Below are 27,640 nucleotides of genomic sequence, written 5' to 3' on the forward strand. Positions count from 1 at the left end.
CAGTGGTAGCAGAAGACATCAAGAATGATCAGAAGACAAGGAAATGGCCAAAAAAAGTTGCCTCAGGGACCTGGAGAAACCTGAGCAGTGACAAAATAACAATATATTAACACGGAAAAGTTACCTGAGCACATCTCCTGTGAGGAAAGGCTGAGGGAGCTGGAACTGTTCAGCCTGGAGAAGAGAAGGCTCGAGGGGATCTCAGTGTGGATAAATACCTGAAGGGAGGACACTAAGACAATGGAGTCAGGCTGTTTTCAGTGGTGCCTTTGACTGCACTGTGCTCCCAGCTGAAGAAACGATATTCATGTCCCAGACTGTATTGTGGATAGTGCTGCATAACCCATTTTGCTCTGAATCCTGCATCCTGCACTCTGAGAACACCAGCTTTGCTTATAGGCTCCTGGGTTCTGTCACAGAGCCATGAGATGTATGTCTATATAGTGCCCCGCAGATGATGGATGTCTTCCGAATGAAAGGTTCTAGAGTGCCATGCTCCCACAACTGCTGGGGCAGAGCAGTGCACTTGGAGAGAGCTGCTTCCAGGCTAAACATGCAAGAGGTACCAGCCCTGTACCTTAGAAGCCCTATAAATTATCTAAAGAATTTGGCTAACATTGCTCTCCCTGAGCAGGATCCAAACACAGGAGTGAGGGAGGGCTTGGCTCTCCTAAGCAGAACAATCCTCAAAGAAATATGTGAACCTTGGCCAGGAGTACGGAAACAAAAATTTCTGGTCTGAGATATTGTGAACAGCAAACCCATGCAGCTGGGAATGCTCTTGCTACTGTTAATGAGGATCCTGGATTCTTATTGCTCTAGCTATGACTCTGCCGGGTCTCTAGATCTGAAATATGTTCCTCAGGCATGAACAGGCATCTCCTCAGCTGCTGCAGACAGGTTTTGCTGTCAGAAGCTGAAGACAGAAGTACATGGGGCAGCTCTGCAGCCAGGGAAAGCCTGTGGGACCATGTCTGCAGAGGCCAGCTGGGACCTCCTGGGTGCCCCTTGCACATGAGCCCTTGCCTACCTCAGGCAGTGTGTGGCTGCAGAGCCTGATGGATCATGCCATGGGCACATCCAGTAGCAGAATCTGTGCCTGGCAGGAGCCCAGCTTTGGTCAAACATCATGGCCACAGCCAGCCTGTTATCTAGACTTCCCAAACTTTGAGTAAATAATTTTACAACATTACTCTTGCTTTCAATATGTTTAGCAGCTATATTGCAGGAATGCCTAGAGGCTGTGACTAGATTTAGTCCTGTTGTGCTAGATTCCGTGCAGAGATAGTAAGTGGAGCAGGTAGAGGCATAAAGTTAAGACTGCATAGCAGTTTCCATTAGGAAGACCTGCTTTCATTTCCCAGTCAGTCATTACATTTTAACTGTTGCAGTTGTGGTTGCTGTGCTTTGTGCCTCTCTCAAAACTCTACCCATTACTGATACAGCAAAAATTAATTGGCCTGTATGTGGCCAACAGCTGGTGCATCAGGAATACACTCCAGACTCTCCACCTCAGAGAGGAGTGCTGGCCCGGATGGTTTTTTTTCTGCCCAGCAGCACGGGATCAAATTTTCCTTAATTAACAGCCTCTGAGGATCCCACTTTGCATGTTCCAAACAAGGATACTTTTAGAGGCTGATCCTCCTAGGATCCTCCGTGCTGACCAGACAGGCCATGTACCATCTTCAGGACAGACACTGTGTCCCAAGTGTCAAGTGTTGAGCAGGACACTTTCCAGTCTTTCCTACAGACTCCAGAAAAGCAGGCAAATGGACTTGTCCATGTTCACATGTCCAAAGCAAGGAATGGAGAAGAGGAGGAGAAGAAGCTTGAGCATTTCTAATGCAGAAAACAGAGAAGAGAGGTGGGAAGCAAAGGCAGACTGAGGATGGAGGAGATGGGCCAGGCTGGTCTGTGATTGCTGAAGGTGCTGCTTGCAGAGACTGGAACTTGAATTCAGCACTCGGAGCCCAGCTTGGTGAGACTCAGGATCACATGCTGAGACTGAAAAACACGAGCCATGACCCAGTGACCCCAAATCAGGAGACAGCAGGCACACACAATCAGTATTTCTGCTGTACCTGGCATGTTGGACAGCCTATCTTCAGGCATGTTAAGGGAACACACTGGGTCTTTGAGAGGGAGGGATGAAGCCCTTTAAACTGGAACGAGGGGCTTTCTGCAGAGAAGGTGTGTGGAGAGGGAAAGATGCCCAGGGAGCATCTGAGCAGCGGAGATCTGAGCCTCAAGTGGAAGCCATGGAAACTGCATTTCACTAGGCAGTAAGAGGCTGTGGAAGATTAGACAGAGGTTACACAATTGAAATTGGGAAAACCCATGGAAGTCCAATGGGTGGATGTGCAACCTGGTCCCTCATTCTAAGTTGGCTCACCCTGTGAGGATCGTGGGTGTGGGAGCTCTGTCCCATTTGATGTACACACCAGACTACAGCAGCACAATCTTTGCTTTATTATCCTTACAACCTTTTTTCTTTTCTGCAGTCCTTCAACATATCTCTCTCTGAATCTTTGCTTTACTATTTGCACGTGAGTTTCTACCTCTACCACGAAGTCTCATGAGACAAAGTAAACCAGAGTGGAGTGAGTTGTTGGTGCCTTGAGTACATTCCCCCCTCCTGGAGGTTTGGCCCTCCAGGGTCAGGGCCAACTCATATGATGCAGCCATCTGTCATCAGATCTGCTCTGCTAATCTTACTCAGGTCCTGTGGGAATGCACCCTGGTCAATGAAGCCCCTGCCTTGCTACAGCCCTTCCTGCTGGCTTCCCACCTCTCTGGAAGCAGCCTTTCCTTGCTGCTCCTAGCATGGAACCTGAGACTCAATGTTTAAAGGGAGATGGGGGCTGCAGGTAATGCAAGTGTATGATCAGGTAAGCAGAACCTTAATCTACATTAATAGGGACTTACAGGGTGCAAGCTGCTGCTGTACAGAGGTCAGTACTGAGCTTGAGCTATTGTCTTCAGGCAGGACCTGCTGCTGTGGGCATGGGCTGCCATCCTTCCTCGTGGGAGCTGCAGCTCACCCCCAGCTCACTCAGTTACCCAACAAGGTCACTAAAGAGAGCAGTTTCCTGTTGCTCTCAAATATCTTGCTAACCTCTCTGTAGGTGTGAGGTGTGGGTTGGTTACATAGAAAAGATTCATCGAACAATTGATCAAATTGCATTTGCCCAGGAGCCAGGAAGCTGCTTGCACAGCCTGGATCTGGGCCCTTTTGAGTGCAGTCTTGAGATCCAGTAACACATGGCTATGCTTTCACTTTCTCCATGGTCTAAGGTGCCTTCATAGCAGGGAATGGACCCAAACTATGTGAACGAAGGTGACTCCAACCTGAAGGTTCCTTCACCTCAGACATGTGGTGGATGAGACAGGAGAGCTGGGGCAAGGACAGACAGAATGTGAGCGCTGACCAGCAGATCTGGAGCCATGTCCCTTATTGTGTCAGAACTGGTCTCTGTGGTGGGATTCATCCAAATGCTTGTCACTGCCATGCTCCTTCCCAGCATGGAATCTGGGCCCTAGTCCTGGACTAGGGGCCACAACCAGTCAATGACCTGCAAAAACAGGCATCTCTCACTCTCTCAGGGGTGGGAGGTGTCTGCATCAGACAAGTGACAGGGACCCCCTATGCCAGGCCTCAGTTTTATGGTTCAATATTTGAGCCTGGATGATTATCTTATCACTGACTTCTCCACACCCATTTCTCTGGCTTGGGGCAGGACCATTCTTGCTGTGGAGGGATAATTCTTTGGGACCACAAGGATGTGCCAGAGAGGAAGGCACAAAAGACATGGAAGAAAGAGGAGGCTCTGTGATGTCATATCTGGGCCCTGGGGATTCAGATTGTGCCTGTTTAGTGGAGGAAGGCTGAGTACCCCACTTTCAGTACAGTGGGCCCACTTTGCCTCATTTACATGCTCCACACAGGACCCACGTGTCCAACTCCATGGCTGGGCTGTCACGTCCCACAGAAAACAAACACTTCAAAGTGGTGTTCCAGACCTCCTCAGGGACAGAGCAGAAGGTGATGGTGGAGAAATCCATGTGTTTACACAGATATTGATGCCACCAGGGAGCCTGGGTAGCTAAGCAGCCAGAGGTACTGCCTCCCTGGTCAATGGGGGAATGCAAGCAGGAACAGACAGCGGACTTGAGAAGAGGAATACCCCTAGGTGAGAGCTAGAGGTCTGGCATGTCACTGTGCCACTGAAACTACAGTTGGAGTGAGTGTAGACATGACCTCAGCTCTAGCATTTCTTGACTTCCAAGCACTTTACACGGAAATCCTGATACTCTTCTGAAGCAGGGCTTCGGCTTGCCTATTGCAGGTCTGGTGAGCAGCTCTCTATAGACAGAGGACAACCCAAATGCCGAGCTGGGGCCAGAAAGTCCTTTGTTTTAGCGTGGGAACTCCCCACAAGGAGCAGGCGATGTTTCCCCGGACACAGCACAGCGGAGCCGTGCAGTTCTCGCTGCAGCTCGGGAGCTTTCACTCGCACGGGTGTCGCTTGCTCTGCAGATGGAGCGATGCGCACCAGGGCCGCTGCCCGTCACCGGGGGACGAGTCTGACAGGCGGAGTGCGGGGGGGGCCGAGCAGTGTCGGGGCCGGGGGAGCAGCAAGAGGGGGCGTTTCAGGACACCCCCCCCCCCCCTTCCCCCGCTCCCACCCTGACCCGGTGCGTCTTCGGGAGGCCCCGCGGTCCTCCCGGCCCCGCGGCGCCCGAGCCTGCCGGTCTCACGGAGACCCCGCTCCGAGCTGACAAGGCTCCAGGGCCGGGAAAGGGGCAGTCCCGACCCTGCCCGGTGGTTGCTCCCTCCGCGCCCTGTTCGGCGGCGGGCGGTCTCCAGACACGGCACAGGCACGGCACGGCGCAGCCCCGGCATGGGGCGGCTAGTGCCTGGCCAGGGCCGGTCCGTCGGGGCGCTGGAGCCCTCCCTTCGCCGCCGTCCCCGGGCCACTCCCCGCGGGCTCGGCCGTCAGGAGCTGCCGAGAGGGCCGGCTCGGGTCCGGCTACGGGAGCCGGTGGTGCCGGGGCGGAGCAGAGCCGGCTCGCCCCGTCCGTGGGCCCGGCCCGGGCCCGGAGAGGGCTGTACCGAGTGGCGCGGTCCCGTCCCGTCCCCACAAAAGCACCCTTGTCCTGGCCCCGTAATTGCTAATCATCAATCACCATTAATAACAGCTGATGAGGCGGGAGGGGGAGGTGCCTTCCCAGGGGCCGGCCGTGCCGGGGGAGCGGGGCGCCTTGCCCCGCCGGAGCGGGGGCTGAAGGAGGAACTCGACCGTGATGTGCAGAAGATGGATGAGAGCAGAGGGCGACACCCCCGCCCGCCTCCCCTCCCCTCCTCCCCCTCCCCTCGGCGGCCCGGCCCGGCCCCCCCGCAGCGGGGCGGGCGGGCGGCTCCGAGCGCGCCTCCACTCCGCCGCGCCGAGCCAGCGAGCGGGCGGGCGGGCGGCAGCTCTCGCCGGGCGCCGGAGCCCACGGGAGGCGGAGGGCGCGGGCCGGGGCCGGGGCCGGGGCCGCGGCAGCGGCGGGGCCCGGCGGCGGCGGGATCGCGGCGAGTTGGCGGCGGCCCGAGCTCGCCGGAAAGTTGGTGCCGGCTGAGCCGGAGGCGCCCGCTCGCCATGCAGAGACCCGGCGGCCAGGGGACCGCCTTTTCCATCGACTCGCTCATTGGGACGCCGCCGCCGCGCTCCGGGCACCTGCTCTACACCGGGTACCCCATGTTCATGCCGTACCGGCCGCTGGTGCTACCGCAGGCGCTGTCCCACGCCCCGCTGCAGTCGGGGCTGCCGCCGCTGGCCCCGCTCGCTTCCTTCGCCGGCCGCCTCACCAACACCTTCTGCGCCAGCCTGGGCCAGGCCGTGCCCTCCATGGTGGCGCTCACCACCGCCCTGCCCAGTTTCTCCGAGCCCCCCGACGGCTTCTATCCGCCGCAGGAGCTGCCCCCGCCGCGCGCCACCCCCGACGCCGGCTGCCGGCGAGGCGCCGACGGCCTGGAGGCGGAGGAGCTGCCCCCGGGCCGCGACAAGGGGCCGGCCGAGCCGCCGCTGCACTTCCCGGACCCCTTCCCCGGCCTTGCAGGTAAGAGCGGCGCGGGCCCGTCCTGCCGGGCGGAGAGCAGCCGCCCCGCCTCACCCGGATCCCCGCAGTCCCGGGGAGACCTGCCCGGGTTCTCTCCGCCGTCCGAGCGGCACCTGGGGAAAGGCGGTCTTGCGGCCCGGAGCCCGCCAGGACGGGAGCCGCGGAGCGGAGGTGCTGGGGGCCGGGGCGCGGCGGGCAGGACGGCGGGGTCGCCACGGGTCGCGGCGGCGGGACCTGCCCTCAGCTGCACTCGGGCCGAGCCGGGAGGACCGAACCGATTCCCCTCCGTCTCAGGCCTGGTCCGCAGCGCCCACAGCTTTCGCGGATGGGAGTCAAACTTCGCTTGCCTCGGCCGGGCCGCGGGGCAGGAGGGGCGGGAGAGCGGCCGGTCCTGGGGGACACCACGGCGGGACTGGAGCGCCGCGGCCCGGAGCCCCGGCCGGACCAGCTGCATGGAGCTCTCCGAGGTCCTGGCACTCGGCCCGGGGCGAGTGAGGTGGAAGGTGGCGGCGAGTCTCACGGCTCGGTCCGCAGCCCTCCCTGCCCGCACCGATCTTGGTCCCGGTCCCCGTCCCGGTCCCGTTTGGTGCGGCGCGGGGCTGCGCCTTGTCCCCAGCATGATGCCGCGTCCCGGGCGGGTGCCTCCCGGCGTCGCCGTGCTGCGACTACCGTCTTTTCAAAGTTTTCTTTCTAAAGCAGGGGCGACGGTGGAGCAGGTCCCGCTCCGAGGCGGCCGCCCGCAGCCCCGCTCTCCTCCGTGCTGGCCGCCACGCCCGCCGTCTCGGCACCGGCTCAGCCCGACGGCGCGGGCAGGCGGCAGCGCCCCTCCCGGGACCCTCGGTGCGGCCGGGAACGGCTCCCGTCGGGGTCCTCGCCTTTGTGCGCTGCGGCCGCTCCCCGAGTACAGCACCAGCCTCAGAGACTTGTTGCTCCGTATTTCTCAGCCAGGTCCAGCACTCACCTTCTTTTCCCTCGGGTCCTGCAGCACGGGGCGTGAGGGGTCCCTGCGGCAAGACCCAGACGAGCCAGCTGCTGCTTCTCTGGCGTGGCCTCTCTTGAGCTGTCTCCCCTGGCCACTCCTGAAATCCACCTTTGTCTCACAGGCTTCTTGGCATGGGTGTGTGCTATCACTGCTGCTTCTTGCAGTGCTTGGCTGTTTGTTCTCCATCCTCTCTTTAGTCTCTCCTGGGTAAGCCCAGATGTCTTCCTTGCCCTGCCTTGTTTGTCCCTCAGAAGAGCATTTCACTCACTCAAGTACCCCTTAGAACTCGCACCCCAAGTAGGACAATGGGGGCATTCTACCTCCCCCTTGCCTTTATGGGTTACTGGGGTATTGGGTGCTCCTCCAGTGCTCACCAGCCTCTGTGCTGAATCAAAAGCCCTGTGCGATCTTACTTTTTTTGTGAAAGTCTTCTCGAGAGCAGCTCTGCCCTGGCCAAAACCAGGTCTATACGACCTTATCTTTCCAGTCTGTGGGCAGATGAACTCCATTGTGCTTGATCTCCCTCTGTGGCTCCTCCATAACTGAGCCCAATATGTTCCCTCCTCCCAGGGGACTCAGATGAACTGTCTCAGACCGTGGCCACTTCTGAATCCAAGAAATTCTACCTCTAAGACTTTTCCTGTTGCAACTGGATCATATGATGGAAGGGAAGATGTCTTGCTACTGCTGTTCATCCCCTGCTGCCTCTGAGCACTGGGCTTGCTCTGGAGCCATGAAGGATGCTTGTCCTCCTGCACAGGCCCATGTGGACCCAGTTCTGTGGGATTTGTCAGGCCAAATGTGCCCACCTTCTCCTTTACCTATTGTTTGTCCTGGCTGTACCAGACAAAACTGGAGATGGACAGTGGGGTTTGTTTTACAACCATCTTAGAGGAAACTCAGGAAGGCTGCTGTGAGCTTTTTCCCAGTATTAAGGAATAGAAAGATGATTCATGTCAAAAGGAGTCATCAAAAACTATCTGTAATGCAGTTTGCACTCACATCCAGTCCGTGGCCCCGGCCAAAAGCAGTTGTCCAGGGAGGAGCAAGAGAGCACAACCTGTGCAATGCTCAGTTCTAAAATGATACTTTCCTCACATCCAACCATCTGCACATTAGGGACTTCCTGTACCAAGTGTTGTTTCTGTTTATTTAGTAAACTTTGACCAGTTTGTTTTCTGTGGCCTTATCTAATCTCCCCTGGAGTCCACCAGAAAGGAGGGATAACCTTGACATCAGCCACATCGAGATGGTAAGATGTTCCACAGATTGTTTACCTGCAGAAGAAACTTGTGAAGAATAAATGCCTCCTTTTGATTGTTTCGCTGACATTAAGTGACTTATACTCTGGAGTGACTGCCTCTGTCCCTAGGCTCTGTTAGTATCCCCATCATGCAGGTGTCTATGGACACAGGATCAGTTGCTTCCTGGATCAGCAAAACGGATCAATGCACTATTTTGGGGCTTCTCTCTGCATCCACTGGGTTTGAAACTTGCTTCCAGCTGTTGCCACCCCTCTTGAGCAGGGAGAAGCATGTAGGGAAACTGGTGGTGAGAAGCAGCAAAGCTTGAAGTCTGGTTTATTTCTACAGCTGCCACAAAGACATGAACCCTGGGGTAAGGGTACTTAACATCCCTAGCTCTCCACACCTCTTGTGAGAGCAGGTTTGTTCCTGAGCTGTACAGATCTCCTCTGAGATTCAGGCAGTAGTCTGAGACTCTTTCTGGGTTTGATGTAGTGATTGCACATTCAGCTGGGGACGGGGTGAAGTTTCTGTTGTTGCTGTGTGTGCTTACCAACACAGGGCTTATTACAACACCCATTCCTGATCCAGGTCTTCCTGATCCTGCTTGAATAGCTTTGTCACCTGTGACACCTAAGTCTCCTCACCATGCTTTCCACAACCACAATGATAGAATCACAGAATGGTTTGGCTTGGCAAGGACCTTTAAAGGCCACCTAGTCCAAACCCCCTGCCGTGGGCTGGGACATCTTCAATAGATCAGGTTGCTCAGGGCCCTGTCTGACCCGGCTTTGAGTGTTGCTGGGGATGTGGCATCCCCTGCTTATCTGGGCAACTTGTGCCAGTGTTTCGCCACATTCATTGTGAATAATTCTTTCTTATATCTAATCTAAATGGACTCTCTTTTAGTTTAAAACCATCACCCCTTGTCCTATCACAAGAGGCCCTGTTAAAAGTCTCTCTTTGTCTTTCTTATAAGCCCTCCTTAAGTACTGAAAGGTTGCAATAAGGTTTCCCTGGAGCCTTCTTTTCTCCAGACTGAACAACTCCAACTCTCTCAGCCTGTCCTCACAGCAGAGGTGCTCCAGCCCTCAGAGCATTTTTGTGACCCCCTTTGGATTCCCCTCAATGTCTTTGACAAGATCAATGAACAGCTGTGACTTTGTGAAAAGCAAACCAGTGAGTAAGGCCTATTCTTCATCTACTACTTCTCGTTGATTTTTCAATCATGATGCTTTGCTTTGTGACAGCTTCACTTCATGTTCAAAGGCCTTGAAAGTCTCAGTATAGCCCCAACACACAGGTGGGATCCCTGCCTTCATTCCTTCCTTGCTGGGGACATAGTAGGTAACTAACAGACCAATATACCAATTTTCTTTGTGAAAACATCTGATTTAGATTCTGTTATCAAACAGTTCCGAGTTCCTTACTGCAAACCCATCTCTTTTATAAGACACAAATGGGAGAGTGCTAGAGACCATTTAAAATTTGGAGTCTGGTTCAGAAGAGAGTATTCAGAGATAGCACCTGTTTTACAAACCATCATGTTGCTCAGCCTTCTTCCAGTCTCCTGGGGCACAGCCTGGGCTAACAGGAGAAAACTGTCCTACCAGCACTCTTTGCTGGTGTGGCTGCTGGGATGCCATCTGCCATCCCTGGGGAATTGCAGTGCCAGGGCAGGACCTAAAGAGCCCTTGGGGAAGACACTGAATTCCTCATAAGAGCTCTCTTACCTTGTCAGGCCCCGTGCTCCACCAGAGAGAGATGGTACACAGAAGCAAAAGCTCTTCTTTTCTTCAGCAAAGTGCTTGCATGAGCCTGTGCAATAGCAGCCAAAGTGCTCCCTGCCACCTGCTGCTAATCCTCAGCCCCACAAGCATAAATTCTCTGGGTCTTTACCCTCTATGCACATGGGAAATCTCTTCCCCTGCTCCCTACCCTCAGGAAGAAAGAAATCACTCTGCAGCAGGATAGAGATGATGTTCTTTCCCACTGTAGGAAGCAGGAGGAGCGGGGAGAAGATTCCAGATCTCCAAAGCCACCCATCTGCTCTCAGGAAGCCATAGGCTTGCTGCAGGACTAACAAGGCATGCGGGCTCTCCACAGTCACCAGACTACCAGGAATGTCTTCTGGGTTCAAGTAGTCTCTTGCAGTTCTGTTTGTGTATTTAAACCCTGCACTATCAGGCTTCTGAGGGCTGTTCTGCCTTTCCCACTGAGATGATCCAGTGGCCCAGGTTGCATGTGCCAGTACCTGGACGCTGCTTAGAAGTTTGGAGAGCTGCTGCTTCTCCTTCTGCATGTTGGGTTATATAGAGTGGCAGTGCTTCAGGACATCTCCTTCCAGCAGTGATTACTGCTCTTGGGTCAGACGAAGAATTTTCTGGTCTCTTCTAGTCTCAGCATGACAGAAAAGCTTCTTCACCTGCTTGTGCATAGCTCTGGGCCCTCCCTTCATGACCTCTGTCTATGGCCAAGAACATCTTCTCACTTTGAGTCCTTCTACTATGAAAGTGACTGTCTTGCAGACCTCTTTCCCCCTCTCTATCTCCACCATGTCTTCCCTTGCTCCATGGCTGTTTAATCATTCAGGCAGCAGTTTGGGACACAAGAAGCTTGCAAGGAAGAGATTCATACCCTGGTACCCTATCAGTATCCTCACAGGCAGCTGAACAGAGGTGTCTGTGGTGATCCAAGCACTGCATTCTGTCTGGTGGCCTGGGATGAGATGCTGTCTGTTGTGTGGTGTTGACAGGCTCTGTCCTGCCCCTCTGCCCACTGCTGGGCATAGCTGAGCCCTGAGCATCAGCTGCCTCAGCACCTTGTTCTCTGGCCACACAGTCTGCTGTGGTGTGTCCTTGGATTAGGGAGGGAGAGCCAGAAGTGGTCCACCCCATGTCCTGTAGAGCCCTGCAGAGAGGTTTGCTGGGCTGGAGCTGGCTCTGGATGCTGTTTCCAGGACAGTTCTGCAGCTCTTGGCTGGCTATTTTCTGAACGGCATCGATGGTTTGGTACACTGGGAAGGGACAGGGAGGGCTGAGCTGAGAGACGAGGTATGGGTGTTCTTTCCAATGCGAAGGTCCGGACCTGGAAGTGTTGTGATGTTCTCCGCTAGACTGAGACCTGCTACGGCTGGGCCGTGGGATGGGGCAACTGCTGAGGGGATCAGACCCCGGGGTGGCCGCCGGGTCGGTCGGTGCTGACCCTTGCAGCCGGGCAGGCTGCGGGGAGCAGGGCGCTGGGGTCCGCGAGTGGAGCGGCTGGCGCTGCCCGCAGCAGGACCCGGTGCAGGGCTGCTGCTGCTGGGGCCGGAGCCGCTGCTTCGCCCGCTCCGGGGCTGCGGGACGCGGTAGTGACGGGGTCCAAGACTGCGGGAGGAGCTGCAGCCTCCCGCCGAGGGTGCGGGGAGAGCTTCCCCCGCGGCTGCGGGGGCTCTGGGAGCCGAGGGACCCCGGGCGGGACGGGGTGCGGGCGGCGGGGCGGGGCGGGGTGGGGTGGGGGCGGCGGGCCGCGCCGGCCGACACTGACGCTGTGTGCCCCGCAGACGGGAAGGCGTACAGCTCAGACGAGGAGAAGCTGGAGGTGAAGTCGGCGGCGACGCCGTGCAGCGAGCGGGAGGAGGAGAGCTCGGCGGGCGAGAGCGAGGAAGAGCCCTTCCTGGACGGGGCAGCTGCCGGCACCGCGCTGGGAGCCAAGGGCAAGGGCAAGGGCGGCCCCGCCGCCGAGCAGCCCCCGCCGGGCTCCGGGGCCGGGAAGAGCCGCCGGCGCCGCACGGCTTTCACCAGCGAGCAGCTGCTGGAGCTGGAGAAGGAGTTCCATTGCAAGAAGTACCTGAGCCTGACGGAGCGCTCGCAGATCGCACATGCCCTGAAGCTGAGCGAGGTGCAGGTGAAGATCTGGTTCCAGAACCGCCGCGCCAAGTGGAAACGCATCAAGGCTGGCAATGTCAGCAACCGCTCGGGAGAGCCTGTCCGCAACCCCAAGATCGTGGTGCCCATCCCGGTGCACGTCAATCGTTTCGCCGTGCGCAGCCAGCACCAGCAGATCGAGCAGGGCGCCCGGCCCTGAGCCCGGCGGAGCTCCCGGACCCTGGGGCGGGTGGCGGCGGCGGGGAGGGGGCCCGGGCGCCCGCTCCCACTCCTGTGTACATGTCCCTTATTTATTCCGTGTAAACTCTGTACATACGGCAGCGTGTCCTTCTGTCCGTGCCACGGGGGGTGCGGCCGCCTGGCCCTCGGGCCCTGGCCGCCCGCCGGGCCGGGCTGAGCCGGGCCGGGCCCGCGCTGCCGCTGGCGCCCGCCCATGTATAGCTGTGATTTCAATAAATTATTTTCTATGGAGCAAGACCACGTTCTTCCTCGCTGCAGGGACGGGGGTCCCGGGGTCCCGGGGCCCCGGCCTGGCGCGGGCAGAGAAGGGGAACAAGGTAGGGAGAGGGGTGGGAACAGGGACAGGGATACGGGCAGGGGCAGCGGGCGGCGGCGCCCACCCCAAGGGCGGCCGCGGAGGTCGGGGAGGGCGAGCGGACGGGGAGAAGGGGAGGCTCCGGGGCTCACCCGCCCCTAGGCCGGTGCCGGTACCGGGGCCCGCGGAGCCAGAGGCTGTGCGAGCAGCAGCGGTGGCCTTGCGGGCTCCACTGCACCCGCTGCTGTGCCGGTGCCGAGACGCGGGAGGGAGAAGAGGAGGGGCCGGGAAGCGCCCGGGAGCATCCCCAGGTCGGCCTTCCCGCCGGCGGAGCCGGGGCCAGGACTGGTTCGGGACTGCCTCCGCAGCTCATCCTGGGGTGGGGGAATGTGGGGGCTGCTGCAGACTCCCAGCACGGCTGCAGCCCCTGCCCTGGCCCGGCACAGGCGCTTCCCTGGTGCTGAGGCCCTGGGACAGGAACAACCACAGGGGCTCGCACATCCAGGCCAGCCATTCTCTGCTCTTGAGAGCTTCCACAGCCAGCCATCTCAGATACTGAGCCCAACCCCAGAACCCCATGAAGATCCAGTTTTGCACAGGGCACAGCTGCAATCCCAGTCAACAGCACAAGGGCTATGTGGTTCCCTGGGTGTCCAGCCTTGGGAACCTCTGCTCTGGTTTGACAGTGAGTCCATGGGGCAAGGGAGCTCCTATGCCTGTGCTGTGGTAGCAACACCCATGGCAAAGCCACCAGAGGTTCCTGGAGAGGGGGAAGGCTCTCTCCAAGGTGTTGCTGGGGCATCAATTGCTCAGAGGTTTGATAGGGAGTTTGGGTCACAAAGGGTCCAACCAGCCGTTGGCACCTTCCCTGGGAGACACAGCTTGGGAGAGCAGGAAATATCCCAGACAGCCAGAGCTGACTCCACCTTCCTGGGCGCCCTCCCTGATGCCATAACGAGGGCTGGGCCTCTGTGCTGCCTGGGGAGCAGTGCTCCCTCCCCATGTCCCTTCCCTCTTTGGCAGGTACACTCTGTTCACCTGGAGTGTGGGGTCCATGCTCAGCCTGTACAGCTGAGTCCTCCTGCGGTGCCCTGGAGCTTCAGAGCACTGGGGGGTGGCTGTTCCTGCCCCATGGTTGTTGGCTCCAGTTGGCTTGTGTGGCCAACAGACACAGACACAGCTCAGATCAGAGCAACCATTTGGACAAAGCTGTGCTTCTAGCTGTCCTTGGTGGGTGCCTCTTTCCACAGTAATATTTGCTGCAGGTCCCAAGACAGTTCTGCGGGATCCTTTCAGGATTTGGTTTCTCAGCACAGCTGGCTTCCACTGCAGGACACCTGCCTCTGTCCCTGCACCACTGACCTGGAAACAAGAAAGTATCCTCAGGAACTGCCTGGCCTGGTGTTGCTCACAGCATCCCCAGCATGGATTTGTCCTGTTCAGGTAGCAACACCTGCTGGCATTCCCTCTGGATCAGGGGAGTAAATGTCCTTTGGCAGCAGCCCCCAGTGCCCTGCTCTGAGGAAAACTGTCAGCTCCCTTTTCAACAGGCCAGGTTAGAGCTGCCTGCACCTGCACCTCTTCTCCCTCCTCAGGTGAGTGTTGGTCTGAGACAGGGATTGAGCTGTGTTAAGTAGCAGCAAAGGGGACACAGCTGTTTGCAGCGACTGCAGTGGCTCTTGCACATGAACTGTACTCATGTCTCTGTGTGGGAGGGCAGGAGGCAGGGTAAAGCCATTTTGCAGCTACAAGCAGGGCTCTGCCACTACAAATGTGTCCACATGAGGGGTCTGTGCCACTGTAGCCGATCACAGCACAGCAGTGCACGTTAACCACAACACTCCAGAAAGTGTCCACAGATCTAGGGTTGGGGCAGTGATATTGAAAGGAGGCAAGTTTTGTTTTAAGGTCCAAGAAGTCCCTTATTCCCACTGGGCATTTCTGACACTGGCTTGATATGTCCTGCCCCAGTGGCAGCACTGGTTTATTGTATCTTTAACCCACCTCCCCCACTGTACAGGCCACTGCCCACCCGAAATCTGTGTGCAGAGTACTCCCGCTCCATTGCATGCTCATCTACCGACTGCTGCTGAGGTGGATACAACACCTACAGTTTTCAGCTGCATGGAAGATTTTTTTGTTGTTGTTTTTGTATTAGACCAGTCCCGGAGCCCATACACACTGCAGCCCTACAAACAGCCATGTTAAAATCCCCACAAATGCTGCAGAGGTGCAGCTCTGTGTACTGCTGCTGGAGGTGACAGACTCATGCTGTCACCAGCGCTGCTGGAGAGAGCTGCAGAGCAGCAGAGTGTTCCTGGTACCGAGCAGAGCGGAGCAGAGCTCCCTGTGAACCCTGAGCATTGTGACAGCTCTGGTGCCTCCTGCACAGCGGAGAGCAAAGCACTGCACAGCGAGCACGGTGCATGGCACTGCCCACACTGCACAAAGCAGCTGTGGTCTGTCCCCAGAGGAGAGAGCTGTGGGGGCCCCCATGAGCTGGAGCTCTGGGTGCTGTTTCAGACTGGGGTTGGTGGGAGGACAGCCGCAATGAAAAACTGAGCAGTAAAGACAGACCTGGGGCAATTGAGCCATGAAGGTGGATGGGGCCTTGGGAGGTCTCTGCTCTAACCCCTGCTCAAAGCCTGTCCCATTCAAGATGCTGAAGAACTTGCCCATCTGACTTCCAGTATCTCCAAGGGCGGGCAACCCCTCCTCTTTGGGCCCCTGTACCACTGTCCAGTCACCTTCTTAATATGTTTTTTCCTTGCATCTGTTTGGAATTTCCCATCTACCAGCTTCTGGCTCTTATCCTGTGTGCTGGGGAAGGAATGCAAACACACAGGCTGGTACACACGCACACGGGCACATACGTGGGCACACACACAGACACAGGTGCAGACACACAGAGAAATACATATGGTGTGTATGCATTTATGGACATGTGTTTGTTTATATAAATATGTTTATATATATATATATGCATTATACACATCTATACATGCAGTCATGAACAAGACTTATTTGCCCTAAGGACGGCAATTTCAGCATTTACAAGGGAATTCTCCCTACCCAAACCTGTACACTTGTTTAGCTGTATGGTGATTCTTAAAGAACTGGGAAAGGAGCAGGGATTGCATCCACAGAGTGTTTATTCACTCAGCACAACAAAGCTGGTTCTCAGCATTCCCTGACAAGGTGCTTGTATGAAGATGTGATGGCCCACAATATGGTGCTGGTGTTACTCATTAGCCAGTGGCTACAGGGATAGCTCAGGTGCAGGAGAGAAACAATGGGCAGGAGAGAAACAATTTCCCAATGGCTGGCACCTGGGAAGGGTCATGATCTCCCTCTGACCACTCCCCAACTCCTTTGCACCCTGTCCCCACCAGCCAGGCTGGAACTGCCCACAGGGCTTTGGGAGTCCCTGTGCTGTGGGCATCTGCACCCGCCCAGAGGCCCGACAGCCATGAATGGGCACAGGCAGGGTGCAGGTGTTGTAGTGGAGTGTGTTGGTGCTGCACCTTACTGAGCACAGGCCAAGGGAGCTCGGAGCTGTCACACCTGTGCCTTTTCTCCCAGAGGCAAAGCTGACCGGACACATGAAGGGACAGCCCTGTGGCAGGATCTCTGCTCTGGCCATCTCTCCTGAAGGCATCTCTGCACGTGCTCAGCATGTGATTCCAGCAGCCTCAGGGCTGGGCGGTGCTGCCCCATGCCCTGCTGCTGACCACCTACAGATCCCCAGGAGGCTGTGCCTGCTCAGCTGGAACTCCAAGAAGGCCTGTGGGGCTTCAGTTGTAAGTTGTACCCTGTGGGCCTTTTTCTGGCTGTGCCCAGGCTCTCTGGGAAGTGCTGCAAACCTGTGGTATGGCTGGTTCCCAGCCTGAGGCTGCATATCGTGGATTTACTCATGGCACGAGTCTGCATCCCTGGCTCCTGTCCTGTGGCACCCACCTCCCTCCCCCTTGCTCCAGCCTCAGCTCGATGGTGTGAGTGCTGCTGGCTGCCTGGGGTGGGGTCCTCATGGTGCTGCCACGGAGCTGCAGTGGTCACTGCAGCTGCTCGGGCCATGTAACACAGGGACAGTCCCACTGTGCTGCTGCCCTGGCACGGTCCTCTGGTGTACAGCAGAGCAGAGGGTTGGCCTGTGCCCTCCCTGGCATCAGCCTGAACACAGACACCGGACTCCTGCTCCCAAAACCAGACACAGTGCCCCTAAACACAGACACAGAGCTCCTGCCCCTGAGCACAGACACAGCTCCTGCCCCTAAGCACGGACACAGCTCCTGCCCCTGAGCACAGACACAGAGCTCCTGCCCCTAAGCATGGACACAGCTCCTGCCCCTAAACATGGACACACACCTCTTACCCTGAACATGGACATGGAGCTTCTGCTTTAGCCCGTCCTGGCCTGGGGCCATGTGAAGCCACATTGGTCACCTTGGCACCCAGATGTGCTCCAGCATTGGGGTAATGCTGGGCTGGAGCAAGGCAGGACAGGGCACAAGTGGTGCTGCTGGTGGGGTCTGGCCCACTGCGGGGTGGAGGCTCCTTGGGATGGTGTCAGAGCCTGCGGGGATCTGGTGGAATTCTCTGCCCCACGGTGCCAGCAAAGGGGCACTGGGATCCCCAGCGCCTGTTTGCAATATGCAGGCAGCAGCAGGGCACAGGGCCTGTTTTCACAGGGCTGTGTGCCCACAGCAGTGCCACTGCCAGCAGGACCTGGCCAGGGCTCTGGGTGCCTTGAGGGGACTGCACCCCCCACAAGTACTGCATGGGCCGTGGGGAGCTGCTCCGGGCTGTGTGGCCCCAGACCCTGGATGTTGATGATCTCCGTGGGCTCCTTCCAGCTCAGGGTATTCATGGTTTTGATTCCAGAGCTGTCCCCGCATGGCTCCTGGTGGCCTGGTCATCGCTTACAGCCCCAACTCCAGCCCCAATGCCGCAGGCAGAGTGTGGAGGCAGGCGAGGGGTCTTCTGGGGTCAGAGCTGGGTCCAGGCAGGGTACCCGGGGGCTTGGGGCAGGGCTGGGATGGGAAGGGAGGCGCCAGGGCTGGGTAGGGCGGGATCCCGCGCGGGAGATGATGTATGGGCAGATGTATCAGATCGCACAAGATAAACAAGCAGTGAATTTCATCAGGGCCCATCATGGCTTTAATTTGGCTGCCTAATGAGTCAGATCCAGCCGCGCAGATAAAAGTTGTCAGAGCCGCAGCCCTAATGAATTTCTTGCCACTTGTAATCAAGGCAGCTTGTCTGAGGGGGATGATTAATGGGCCCCAGAGGAGCTGCCGTCCCTCGGCTTCCATTCCCGCTAATGCAGTCGCCAGGAAATTAACCAAACCCAGCACTGGGCTGGGGCCAGGGCCGGTGTGGGGGCACCCATGGGCACAGGGGCCGGACTGGAAGTGGGACCAGGACCAGGACCAGAGCCAGGACCAGGATGAGGATGATGACATGGGCACACGCAGCCGGAACACACCAATGAGTGGAGGGGCTGGTGGAGGGGCTGGGGCCACTGTCTGCAGACCACAGCGAGACAGCCTCTGCCACAGGAGAGGCACAAGGAGGAGGCAGCAGGGGTTTGGCAGGGATAGCTGGGGTAGCTGTGGCAGGTGGGGGTGTCCTGGCACCTCCCTTCCTTGCAGACTGCCACACAGGCTTGGGGCCCAAGGCCTGTGCCCAGTCCCAGTGCAGCAGAGCCTGGACCCCAGCACAGCACAGAGACACTGGAACCCCGAACTGCAGTTTGTGGTGTGGCCTGGGGTGCACCCTGGAACTGCCAGCACTGGGGCTCTGCTCTGCCCACAGCTACGAGAAGCATGCAAAGTTAGGGCTGGCAGAGCAGACACACGGCTCCCTTCACTGCTCAGGGGTCTGCCTGTGCCTTGGGACGCAGTGACACCCAGTATTCTGTAGCCATAGCAGACTCCTCACTCGCCCTGGCAGCCCATCGCTCCCTGCCCATCTCTGCCTTGCCCCATCCCAGCTTCACACTCCCTGTCCTGTGCACAGGGACCAGCTGGCATTCCTGCCCTGCATGTTCCCTCTCCAGCACACCCCTCTGCTGTGCCCATCTCCCATCCCACCAGAGCTGTGCATTCCTCTGGGGCCATGTTCTGGCATTGTCCCTCAGTGCCCAGGGCTGGCACATCTCCCCTCCACCCCTCAGCACTCTGCAATGTTCCAGGGGCCCAGTTTGGCACAGGACTGCTGTTATCTGAACGCTTGTCAGCGTGGGATGGAGAGTCACCAGACCCAGGTGCAAACCAGGGCTGCACCGGAGGCCCCAAAGGCAGCACACTGAGACGCTGGCCTGGCAGGAGGGGGGTTGCTTTATTGGCCTTTATCTCCTTGGCTGCAGATAACACACACAGGGCAACTCATGGAAAAGAAACCGTATATACAGAGTGTCCATATAAATATTTCCAATGTACATTTTATACACAAGTGACAGAGACATTCCATAGCAGTGTCCAAAGCCTTGGGGTTCCAGCATTCAGCTAGAGGCTTGACCCCAATGCAAAGAGAGACGCTCCTCTCCTCTCCTCTTGCTCAGCTGGAGACCAGCCCCACCTGGGCAGCAGCGGGAGCCAGCGGGAGGCTCTGATGGAGACACTGTGTATGGCTTGGAGCTTGGAGCTTTAACCTGGAAGGACAGTGACTCTACAGACAGACAGACAGACAGAGCTGGGGATTCCGAGGTGACCGTCCTCTTCACCCTCCAGGTCACCAGGGAGGCTGGGGAGGCCTTTGTCCAGGGGCTGCACTGGGGAGATGCCACCCTTGCATCAGCGCATGGGGAGCGGTATCGGTGCGTGCATCCCTCCTGCACCGGCCAGAAGCAGAGGAGCATGGGGGCACAATGGAGAAATATGCACCTCCTGCTGCTCCCCACCTCACCACTGCACTGGGGAGCGTGGTGAGGCCAACACGGATGGAGAGCTGGAAGGAAGTGCCCAAACTGACCTGCCTGAGGGAGTGGGTGCAGCCATCAGCCTCCCTGGTACTGCTGTGCAGGGGGGGGCTACACACCTGAACTGTCCCCAGCCCCTGCTTTATCTACAGATGTGTGTGATGGGGGGGGCAGGAGAAACTGCCCCCCCATCCATGTACCGGTCACAAGAATGGGGTGCACCGGAGCCACCCCAGGGATTATGCAGGAGCCCCTCCACAAGCTGACAGCACCGGGTCTGCACAGCTGCACAGTGAGAGGTGGCTGGAACCAGGGCAGAGGAGCAGGATGCTGGCTCCCGGCTGGCTCCCAGCCTCCTCTTGGCTGGAACAGGGGTTCTGGTGGGGGCAAGCACCGCGGGGGCCTGTCTGTGCTGCTCTCAGACCCATTCCTGCGGCCCTGGTCCCCGGCAGGGCTGGAGGGCAGCTGTGCGGCAACCGGAGGGCCCGTGCAGGGCTAGACCGTGCTGGGGCTGGCGCTGAACTCAACCGGCGCCGTGGCGCAAGCGTTGTTGTTGGCATTGGTGTTGCGGCGGGGCAGGCTGGGGGTCAGCGTGGCAGCGCTGTCGCTGGGGCAGCCGTGCTGCAGCAGGATGTCGATGCACTCCTGGCTGCCGGCTCGCCGGGCATAGGCCAGTGGGGTCAGGCCCCGAGCGTCCCGGCTCTTCACATCCACTCCGTACTGCACAGGAGAGAAGCAGCTGGTCAGTGGTACCTGGGTACCATGTGCCCATGGGCATGGGAGTGGCAAGGAGCAGAGGGTCTCTGGGGTAGGCAGGAAGAGGGAGCTGGGAGGGTGGCCAGGGACAGGGAGCCAAGAGAGTGGGCAGGTCAGCACGAGTGGGCATGTGGGAGAACCCATGGAAGCAGGATGGATAAAGGGTGCCTTGTGCCCTGGTAGCAGGGAGGTGGGGAAGCACTAGGATAGCACCAGAAGCCCTGCGGTAGGGGCTGCAGGTTCTGTCTTACCCAGATGAGCAGCTGCGTGAAGACTACATTGGCCATTGCGCAAGAGAGATGCAGCGCTGTGCGCCCATCTCCATCTCCGTAGGTCTCATTCACTTCCTCCTTGGTGCCATGGGCCAGGAGTGTCACCACGAGGCGCAGGTCATCCTCCACCACGGCCCGCAGCAGCTGCTGCCCCAGCGGGATGTCAGACTGGGGCAGTGGGGCCAGAAAGAGCTTCTGCTCATACTTAGCCCGGATCCAGCGCTCCTTCTCCTCCCTGCCAGACAGGACATTGTCACTGTCACAGTTGAGACAACTTGCCTGGGCCCCGTGCACAAAAGGACATGATTATCAGCACTGCCACGTGAACATACTTGTGTGAGCAGTGAACATCTGTCACACCCAGGTATGTTCTGCATAGCCCCTGCCGTGCCTCTGTGCCCACAGCTGCCACTGGGGTTCTGTCACCCCACTCTGGACACCTGCCTGTCACCTGCTTGACCTCCTTACAGCTCCCTATGGACACTGTATGCTTATGCCTATGCCTATACAGCAGCAGCACCTTGCACCCAGACCCCACACCTGTCCCTGTGCACCTCCCTGCTGGAGCCCCTCGCACCCCAATGCTGTGTGCCTGTGCCGTGGCAGCACAGGGACCGTCCCTATCCCGTGCCTGTGTGGGGCCATGGCCAGTGGCAGGAGAAGGTTAGTGCTGCACACGCCAGCCCAGTGCCACGGGAGGCACCTTATCGCTGCCGCGTCTCGCCTGGTGCAAACAAAGGCGGTGTCCGCGTCCGTCCCGGCGGGGCCGCGGGGCCGGCGGATCGATGTGCGCCGTCCCGCCGCTATCTGCTGCCTTTCTATCCATCTGCATCTGGCGGGCGGCCATCAATGCCCCGCGCCGAGCATGCTCACTGCCGCCGCCCCCTGACCCGCGCTCCGCCGCTGATAAGCCACAGAATGGGCTCTCGTTGGGATGAGTGACAGGAGAGTGGCTCCGATAGGGACAGACAAGGGCCTGAAAGGGACAGACCCTGGAGACCTGCACGACGCTGCCAAGCCATCTCTGTTAACCCCTTCGGCTTTGCAGCCAGCCTCAGCTCTCACAGTCACCGCACGGCTGTGGCCACCATGGAGCCCCACTGCCCCACCAGAATGGCAGGAGAGGGTGGTCAGTGCCTCGCAGGCGGGCAGGACCCCCAACACTGGAGCATCTTGAGGAATCCTGCCTGCCTCAATGGCTGCTCCCAACCCCCTGTAGCATCCCCCAGCCCTCCCGGTGTGGTTCCCAAGAAGCATCTCTGGGGTTCACCACCTCCCTTACCGACTGCTCTCAGGCGTGGGCTTGGGGTACCCCTCCACCATTCCCTCCCAGACAGCGTTTGCAAGTGCGTTGCCGATGGCCGTCATGACCATAAGAAGCTCGCTAGGCCAGTCATCCAGGTCCAGGGAGCGCACACGGGACAGGTGGGTGCCCAGGTTGCGATGGATCCCGGAGCACTCGATGCACATGAGAGCGCCCAGGTTCAGACTGGCCCAGTCCGGATCTGAGGGCAGCAGGATCAGTGGGGGAGAGTTAATACCTGCCAAGACTCACCAGCCCGTCTCCTGTGGTTCAGACTCGTATTTGCAGGCACCTGCCCACCAAACCCTTCCCAGTTCAGTGTCCCTGGGAGGGGTGGGCACGGAGAGGCCATGACCTCAGGCTGGCCAGTGAGGGGTCATGGGCCAGTGTGGCAGGTGGGTCTGTACCCCAACCCCGAGGAGAAGGTCCACTGCAGGAGAGGACAGGACAGACACACAGAGCAGGTCTCTATGGGCTGAGAGAGGGGGTGACTGGGGTGGCTGGAGCCCCCTCCCCTCCTGGATGAGCCCCCTGCCCACTGTAGCATCTCTTACTCGGTGCATCGCAGTCCACGCAGAAGCTGTTCCCACGTGCGGTGCGGACGGCCTGCATGGCCTGTGCGTCACCCTGGCTGCCCAGCCGAGCCTGCAAAGAACCCCACGAGACCCCCTTCACTGCAGGCCAGCCACCCTACCATGCGTCCTGCACCCCTCCTAGTGTGCCACACCACACTCCATGAGGCTGGCCAGCATGGGGGCTCTGACAACAGGGTCTGGAGTGGCCAGGTGTGCACCAGAGAAGCAGGGAACAGTAGGTCAGAGTGGGGAGAAAGGGCAGAGATGTCCAGAGAGGGAATGAACCATGTAGGATCCAGCCACACAGGATGCAGAGTACTCCATGGGGCCAGAGCCAGGTGGGCCAGAGGGGACAAGAAACCTGGGGCCAACTGCATAGTCCCAGGGACGGGACTGAACTCTCCCTGGGAGCAGAGGGACAAACAGGCAAGTGTGGGACACGGAGGAATGTGACAAAGCAGATGCCAGAGAAGATAGAACAGAAGTTGGCCAAGGCCTCTTACCTTGTTTTTGCTGCTCTCACAGCCCTGGAGGCTGGCCAGGATCTGGCTCTCAATGGCCTGCACCCAGAGCTCCCGCTCCTCTGATGTTGAGGCTTCAAAGAGCCACGTCTGGCCCGTCAGCGACACGATAATGAACTCAAATGGCTCATCTGGTTCTGGAAGAGAAAGGTGTGCCATGACACAGGGCTGGGAAGGATGGGATCTGCCATGGGACAGATCCCTGCAGGCCACTGCCATCCCCAAATGGCCAAGTTGAGGCAGCAGCAGAGCCCAGGAGGCTGGGACAGGCAAGTGCCTGCAGAGAAGAATCAGAGCTCTATGCCAAACCTCCCTCCCTCTGCTCCACACAGCTCCACTGGCTTGTGCCCTGTGTCCCACCCTCAGAGAAAGCTGCCAACCTCTGGAGCAGTGAAATCGGCTCCTCCACTGAGCTGGTGCCTGCAGACAGCCCCAGCACCAGGGCTCAGTGCCCACCCATGAGTGGCTTTGGAGCATGGGCCCTGCACACGGAGTGAGGTGGTGCAAGAAGGGCTGTGCAGTGGGTTCAGAGGCAGCTCTTCACCATGGCTTCAAAGGTGGTCTGCCCTGCTAACACCTGCCAGCCTGGCTCTGCCTCACACAGCCCCCCACGGGCACAGTTCACGGGGTGTCGTGTCTCAGCCTCACACCCAGCACCAGCATTTACCTTTTATTGCCAACTTCAGTAGTTAGTGCAGTAAATGACTTAACTAAGCGGGGCCTGAATGGAATGACTAATAAACGTTATGTCACAGCACACGCTTCAGCTCATAGCAAAATGATTTGTAATTACCTAATTAGCGTTATGCAAATAACACCCTCATCTCCATAATGTGCCTTCCCAGCTCTCTATTAAAAGCAGGGAGTCAACTGCTCAGCTCCAGAGACAGCACGGAGGCCGAGGGGCCTCCGGTCCACATCAAGGCAGAGCTGTGCTGGCCTCAAGCCTGGCAGGGTCTGTGCACACTGGGCATGACATGGGGAGGTGAGCAGGGGAGTCTGGAGGGGTTTGAGGGAGGTCTGCTCCTCTCCCTGACTTCTCTGCAGCACCGAAGTCCCTCACTGCAGAGGGAAGTGGCAGAAAGGCAGGGACTGAGGAGCTGCTGCAGCCCCAGGGAATGGCTGCAGAGACCCCTGGCTAGGTCCCACCAAGGCCATGGCCACCCTCGGCTACTGCAGGGCTGCCTGCGCCCATCTGAGCCAGGCTGGGTCCACGAATGTCCCCAGAACACAGTGCAGCCTTGGGAAGTCTCCTTAGGAAAGCCAGGTCCCTTGGGCACGGTGGCAGAGCACAGCCCTTTGTCCCGGGCTGGTGGTCAGCACCTGCACTGACAAGTCCCAGGCTTGGAGAACACCAGTGCTCGTGAACTGCTGTGGGAACACAAGGCCGGCTCTCCACACCATCAGAGCCTGGGGAGGATGGAATGACTCCAGCATGAGGGCTTGTCCTGGCTTGCCCTTCCCAGATAGGAAGGCAAGGCTCTTTCACTCATTTCAGCCTAAATCAGCCTGGGACTCCTCTGGGGAAAGGTGCCTGCAACTGCCTCTCTCCTGCTGGAATGAGAGCCTCTGAGCCCTCAGGAGGATGACAGACTGCAGGGAGCAGGCAGTTTGCCACGCTGCTGGGCTCTCCCCTCTCTGTGATGCACGGGTGTAACTGGGACATCCCACTCGTCCAGCACTTTGCCCTTTCCTCCACCTCTCAGCTGCAGGAGGGACCCCACAGTTACCAAGTCCCAGCTCAAGAACAAGATTCTTGGAAAATACACAGCTGCTAACTTGTGAATACTGGGAGAAGAAATAACCAGCCAACAGCCAGGCTAACAGGCATTGCCTCCTTGGCTTGCTGGCACCAGCCTCTGTGCGTGCTGCCAGACCCAGGCATGGGCAGGGAGCCTCCAGACTGCAGGGGAGCCAGGACCATCCCCCCACAGCCACAGGACTGGTGGCTGCCTGGGGCCAAGTGCTGCCAGCCAGGAAGGAGTGAGCAGCAGCGCCCTGGGGCACAGGCTGCCCAGGTGCTGGACGGAGCGTCTGCAGACAGTGCTCCTGGAGGACCCTGACACACCAGAACAGGCCCTGTTCTGCTCAAACCTCATCCTTCCATGGTCTGAGCCACCTGTGGCTGCTGCCACTGTGTTGCAGAGCCCAAGCCAGCTGCCTGGACTCGGGAAACACTGGATGCACTTAAAGTCCTTCCTGCTGCTGAGCCCCTTCTGCACAGCAGGAAGCAGGACATCATGGTCAGCAGGACACAGCGAGGATTCCTGCTGTGGGCTCACATGGCTGCATCCTCCTTGCTCCTGTCTCCTGTTTGCTGAGCACCTCCCCACCAAACAGACAGACAGGAATCCCAGCCCCAGCCTTCCTGCACATGTATGCTTCCCAGGGAAGCAAATGCCTGCTCTGCCTGCCCAGGGCTCTGGCGTGGGGCTCACTGTTGCTCCTTGAGGCACCATGCTGGGGCGGGGGGCTCCATGTGGCTCCCAGCACTCTGCTCAGGACATTCATATTAGGGCAAGAGGCTCCCTCCTTCTGGGAGAGAAATTTCTGGGGCTCCAACCTGACTCGGATGGACTTTCCCACTGTCACAGCTGAGGGACATTCCACAGCTCTGGGGCTGCCCAGTCCCAGCCGTGGGAGCAGTCCTAGTCCAACCAAAGCCCTGGCGCCAGCTCTGCAAGACATAGGACCTCCGTTCCCTTCCTTCTTTGTGCCTCCTGGATTCCAGCTTCAGGCCGAACAAAGGGCCTGTTGCTCTCGGAGCCTGCGAAGAGCTAACAAAGGACCACAGCTTTTCTGCTGCACTAAGGCAAACTCCCCACCTCATAGTGCAGGATGGCACTGTGGGGCTGGATCCCTTTGGAGGCCTCAGCATAGCAGGACTACAACAGGAAAGTGTGACACTGTGGGGTCACACCCCTGGATTCACACGTGAGGATCAGCAGAGTTGGGAAGGGAATCAAGGACTTGCAGCAGCATTGAATACTGTGCAGACCCACCTTCTGGGATGGCCTGGGACCAGTTCCTGAGCTCCCCAGGGCACCCATACAAGTTGGATCAGACTCAAGTCGTTGTTTTAGGGAAAGTAGTGGGCATTTGCAGCTTCTTCTGAGGAGAGGTACAGGTTCCCAATGTAGCAGGGCCATTTCTGGCCGGATGAAAGAGTAGCACCAAGCAGATGACATAAGCAGAACAGTTTAGACTGACTGCCTCTGCTGAAGCAGAGCTGGCAGAACTCCCTCCCCTGCCCCACACTTGGGCACAGGCTCCTTCTCAGAGACCTGAGAAGTCCCAGGGCTTGTCAGCTCCAACTTGACAGGGCTCAGACCTCAGAGATAGCCACTCCTACAGGAGCAGGGAGCCCTTCCCACCTGCCTCCAAGTGAGCAGCTACCCGGGGGCCAGACGGCAGAGCCCGGCCCCCCAGCTGCCCTCAGCACACTGGTGGGAGCCCATTACACCAGCTCCATTAGAATTAGTGGGCAGTGGAAATGAGTGCGCTGCCTCTCTCTCTCTTGATGATTTTTTGATGATGTTTTAAAGACTGAGCTCCGTGAAGAGTTGCTGAGCAGAGTTTGGTGTGAGCCGGCTCTGCTAATGGGTGTTAACCCCATGACCCCCCTTCCAACACCGCCCAGGAACAAGGGCTCTGAACAGGAGCAGGATTAGGGAGGGCAGGGCCAGGAGAGCAGGGCCACATGCCACCCAGACCCCACCAGCAGCCAAGACGACTCAGGCAGGGACTGCAGTGAGATGAGCAGCCCCAGGACAGTCACCCTCCCTCTGCCAACACTGCAGCCTTGGGGGGAAGCATCCTCAGGACAGCAGAGCAGCACCACGGGGCTGCCAAGAATGAGGGAATGGACATCCTGTGTGCCCGGCTGGGAGCCAGACCAAAGGGACAGCAGGAGGGAAGGGAAGTGCCCACCAAGATGCAAGGGAGCTTGCATCTGCTGCTCAAAGCAGTCCTGGCAGTGAGGTGCCCAGTGGAACCGTGTGTCCCAGCGACACCTGTGGGATGCCAGAGAGGAAAGGGAAGGGGAGCAGCAGTGACACGGAGTGTTGCTCTCACAGCTCGTGCCAAGTCCCCTCTCTATGCTCTGAGTGGGGGGGAAGCACAGCTCTGAGCAGATGGGGTTGGGGGCTAAAAATGCCTCAGCTTCAATACAGGGCTGGGGCAGAGCTTGGTCCTGCTCTGCAAAGGGCTCTGGCTACACCCTGCATTGGTGCCCAGCCCAGAGACCCTCCTGTGGGGACCATGACGCGGAGCCACAGCAGCAGTACTTCCCACCTCCTTTTCCACGGACACCCTGCTTCTCCATGGAGTGCAGCAGGTCACCCCAGGCAGCGTGTTCCCCCGGGGAGCTGCAGTGGGGCAGGCTGGCCCCATCCCTCACCCCTACCTGAGGTGCCCCCACACAGGTTGGGACAGCACTCTCAGAGCACAAGCAGCAATATAGGGGGGCTGCTCCCCCGTCCCAGAAGCTGGGATACAAAGCAGCTCTGTGAGGACAAAGGATGGAACAATGTCCCTCTGGTCCCTCTGGTCCCCACCCGGTG

General features: G+C 58.4%; 2 protein-coding genes across 3 annotated transcripts in view; one reads left to right on the forward strand and one right to left on the reverse strand.

Annotated features, from left to right (window-relative positions):
- The first annotated feature begins 5,518 nt into the window (after nucleotides 1-5,518).
- Nucleotides 5,519-12,668, forward strand: GBX1 (gastrulation brain homeobox 1). Its single transcript, XM_082280056.1, has 2 exons — nucleotides 5,519-6,102; nucleotides 11,873-12,668. The coding sequence occupies exons 1-2, from the start codon at nucleotides 5,643-5,645 to the stop codon at nucleotides 12,394-12,396; spliced, it is 984 nt and encodes a 327-aa protein (XP_082136182.1). The 5' UTR covers nucleotides 5,519-5,642; the 3' UTR covers nucleotides 12,397-12,668.
- Nucleotides 12,669-19,051: 6,383 nt separating this feature from the next.
- The window catches only part of AGAP3 (ArfGAP with GTPase domain, ankyrin repeat and PH domain 3), a gene marked incomplete at its 5' end in the record, with an annotated part of 110,618 nt that continues 102,029 nt past the window's right edge, over nucleotides 19,052-27,640 (reverse strand). For both annotated transcript variants that reach the window (XM_082302644.1, XM_082302643.1), the window contains 5 exons: nucleotides 19,052-20,371; nucleotides 20,659-20,914; nucleotides 21,962-22,184; nucleotides 22,537-22,627; nucleotides 23,061-23,215. In XM_082302644.1, coding sequence (XP_082158770.1) covers nucleotides 20,147-20,371; nucleotides 20,659-20,914; nucleotides 21,962-22,184; nucleotides 22,537-22,627; nucleotides 23,061-23,215 — 950 coding nt within the window. In that variant the 3' untranslated portion in view covers nucleotides 19,052-20,146. The remainder of the gene's footprint in view (nucleotides 20,372-20,658; nucleotides 20,915-21,961; nucleotides 22,185-22,536; nucleotides 22,628-23,060; nucleotides 23,216-27,640) is intronic.

Source organism: Coloeus monedula (genome assembly GCF_965178545.1).
Source record: "Coloeus monedula genome assembly, chromosome: 1".
NCBI lineage: Eukaryota > Metazoa > Chordata > Aves > Passeriformes > Corvidae > Coloeus > Coloeus monedula.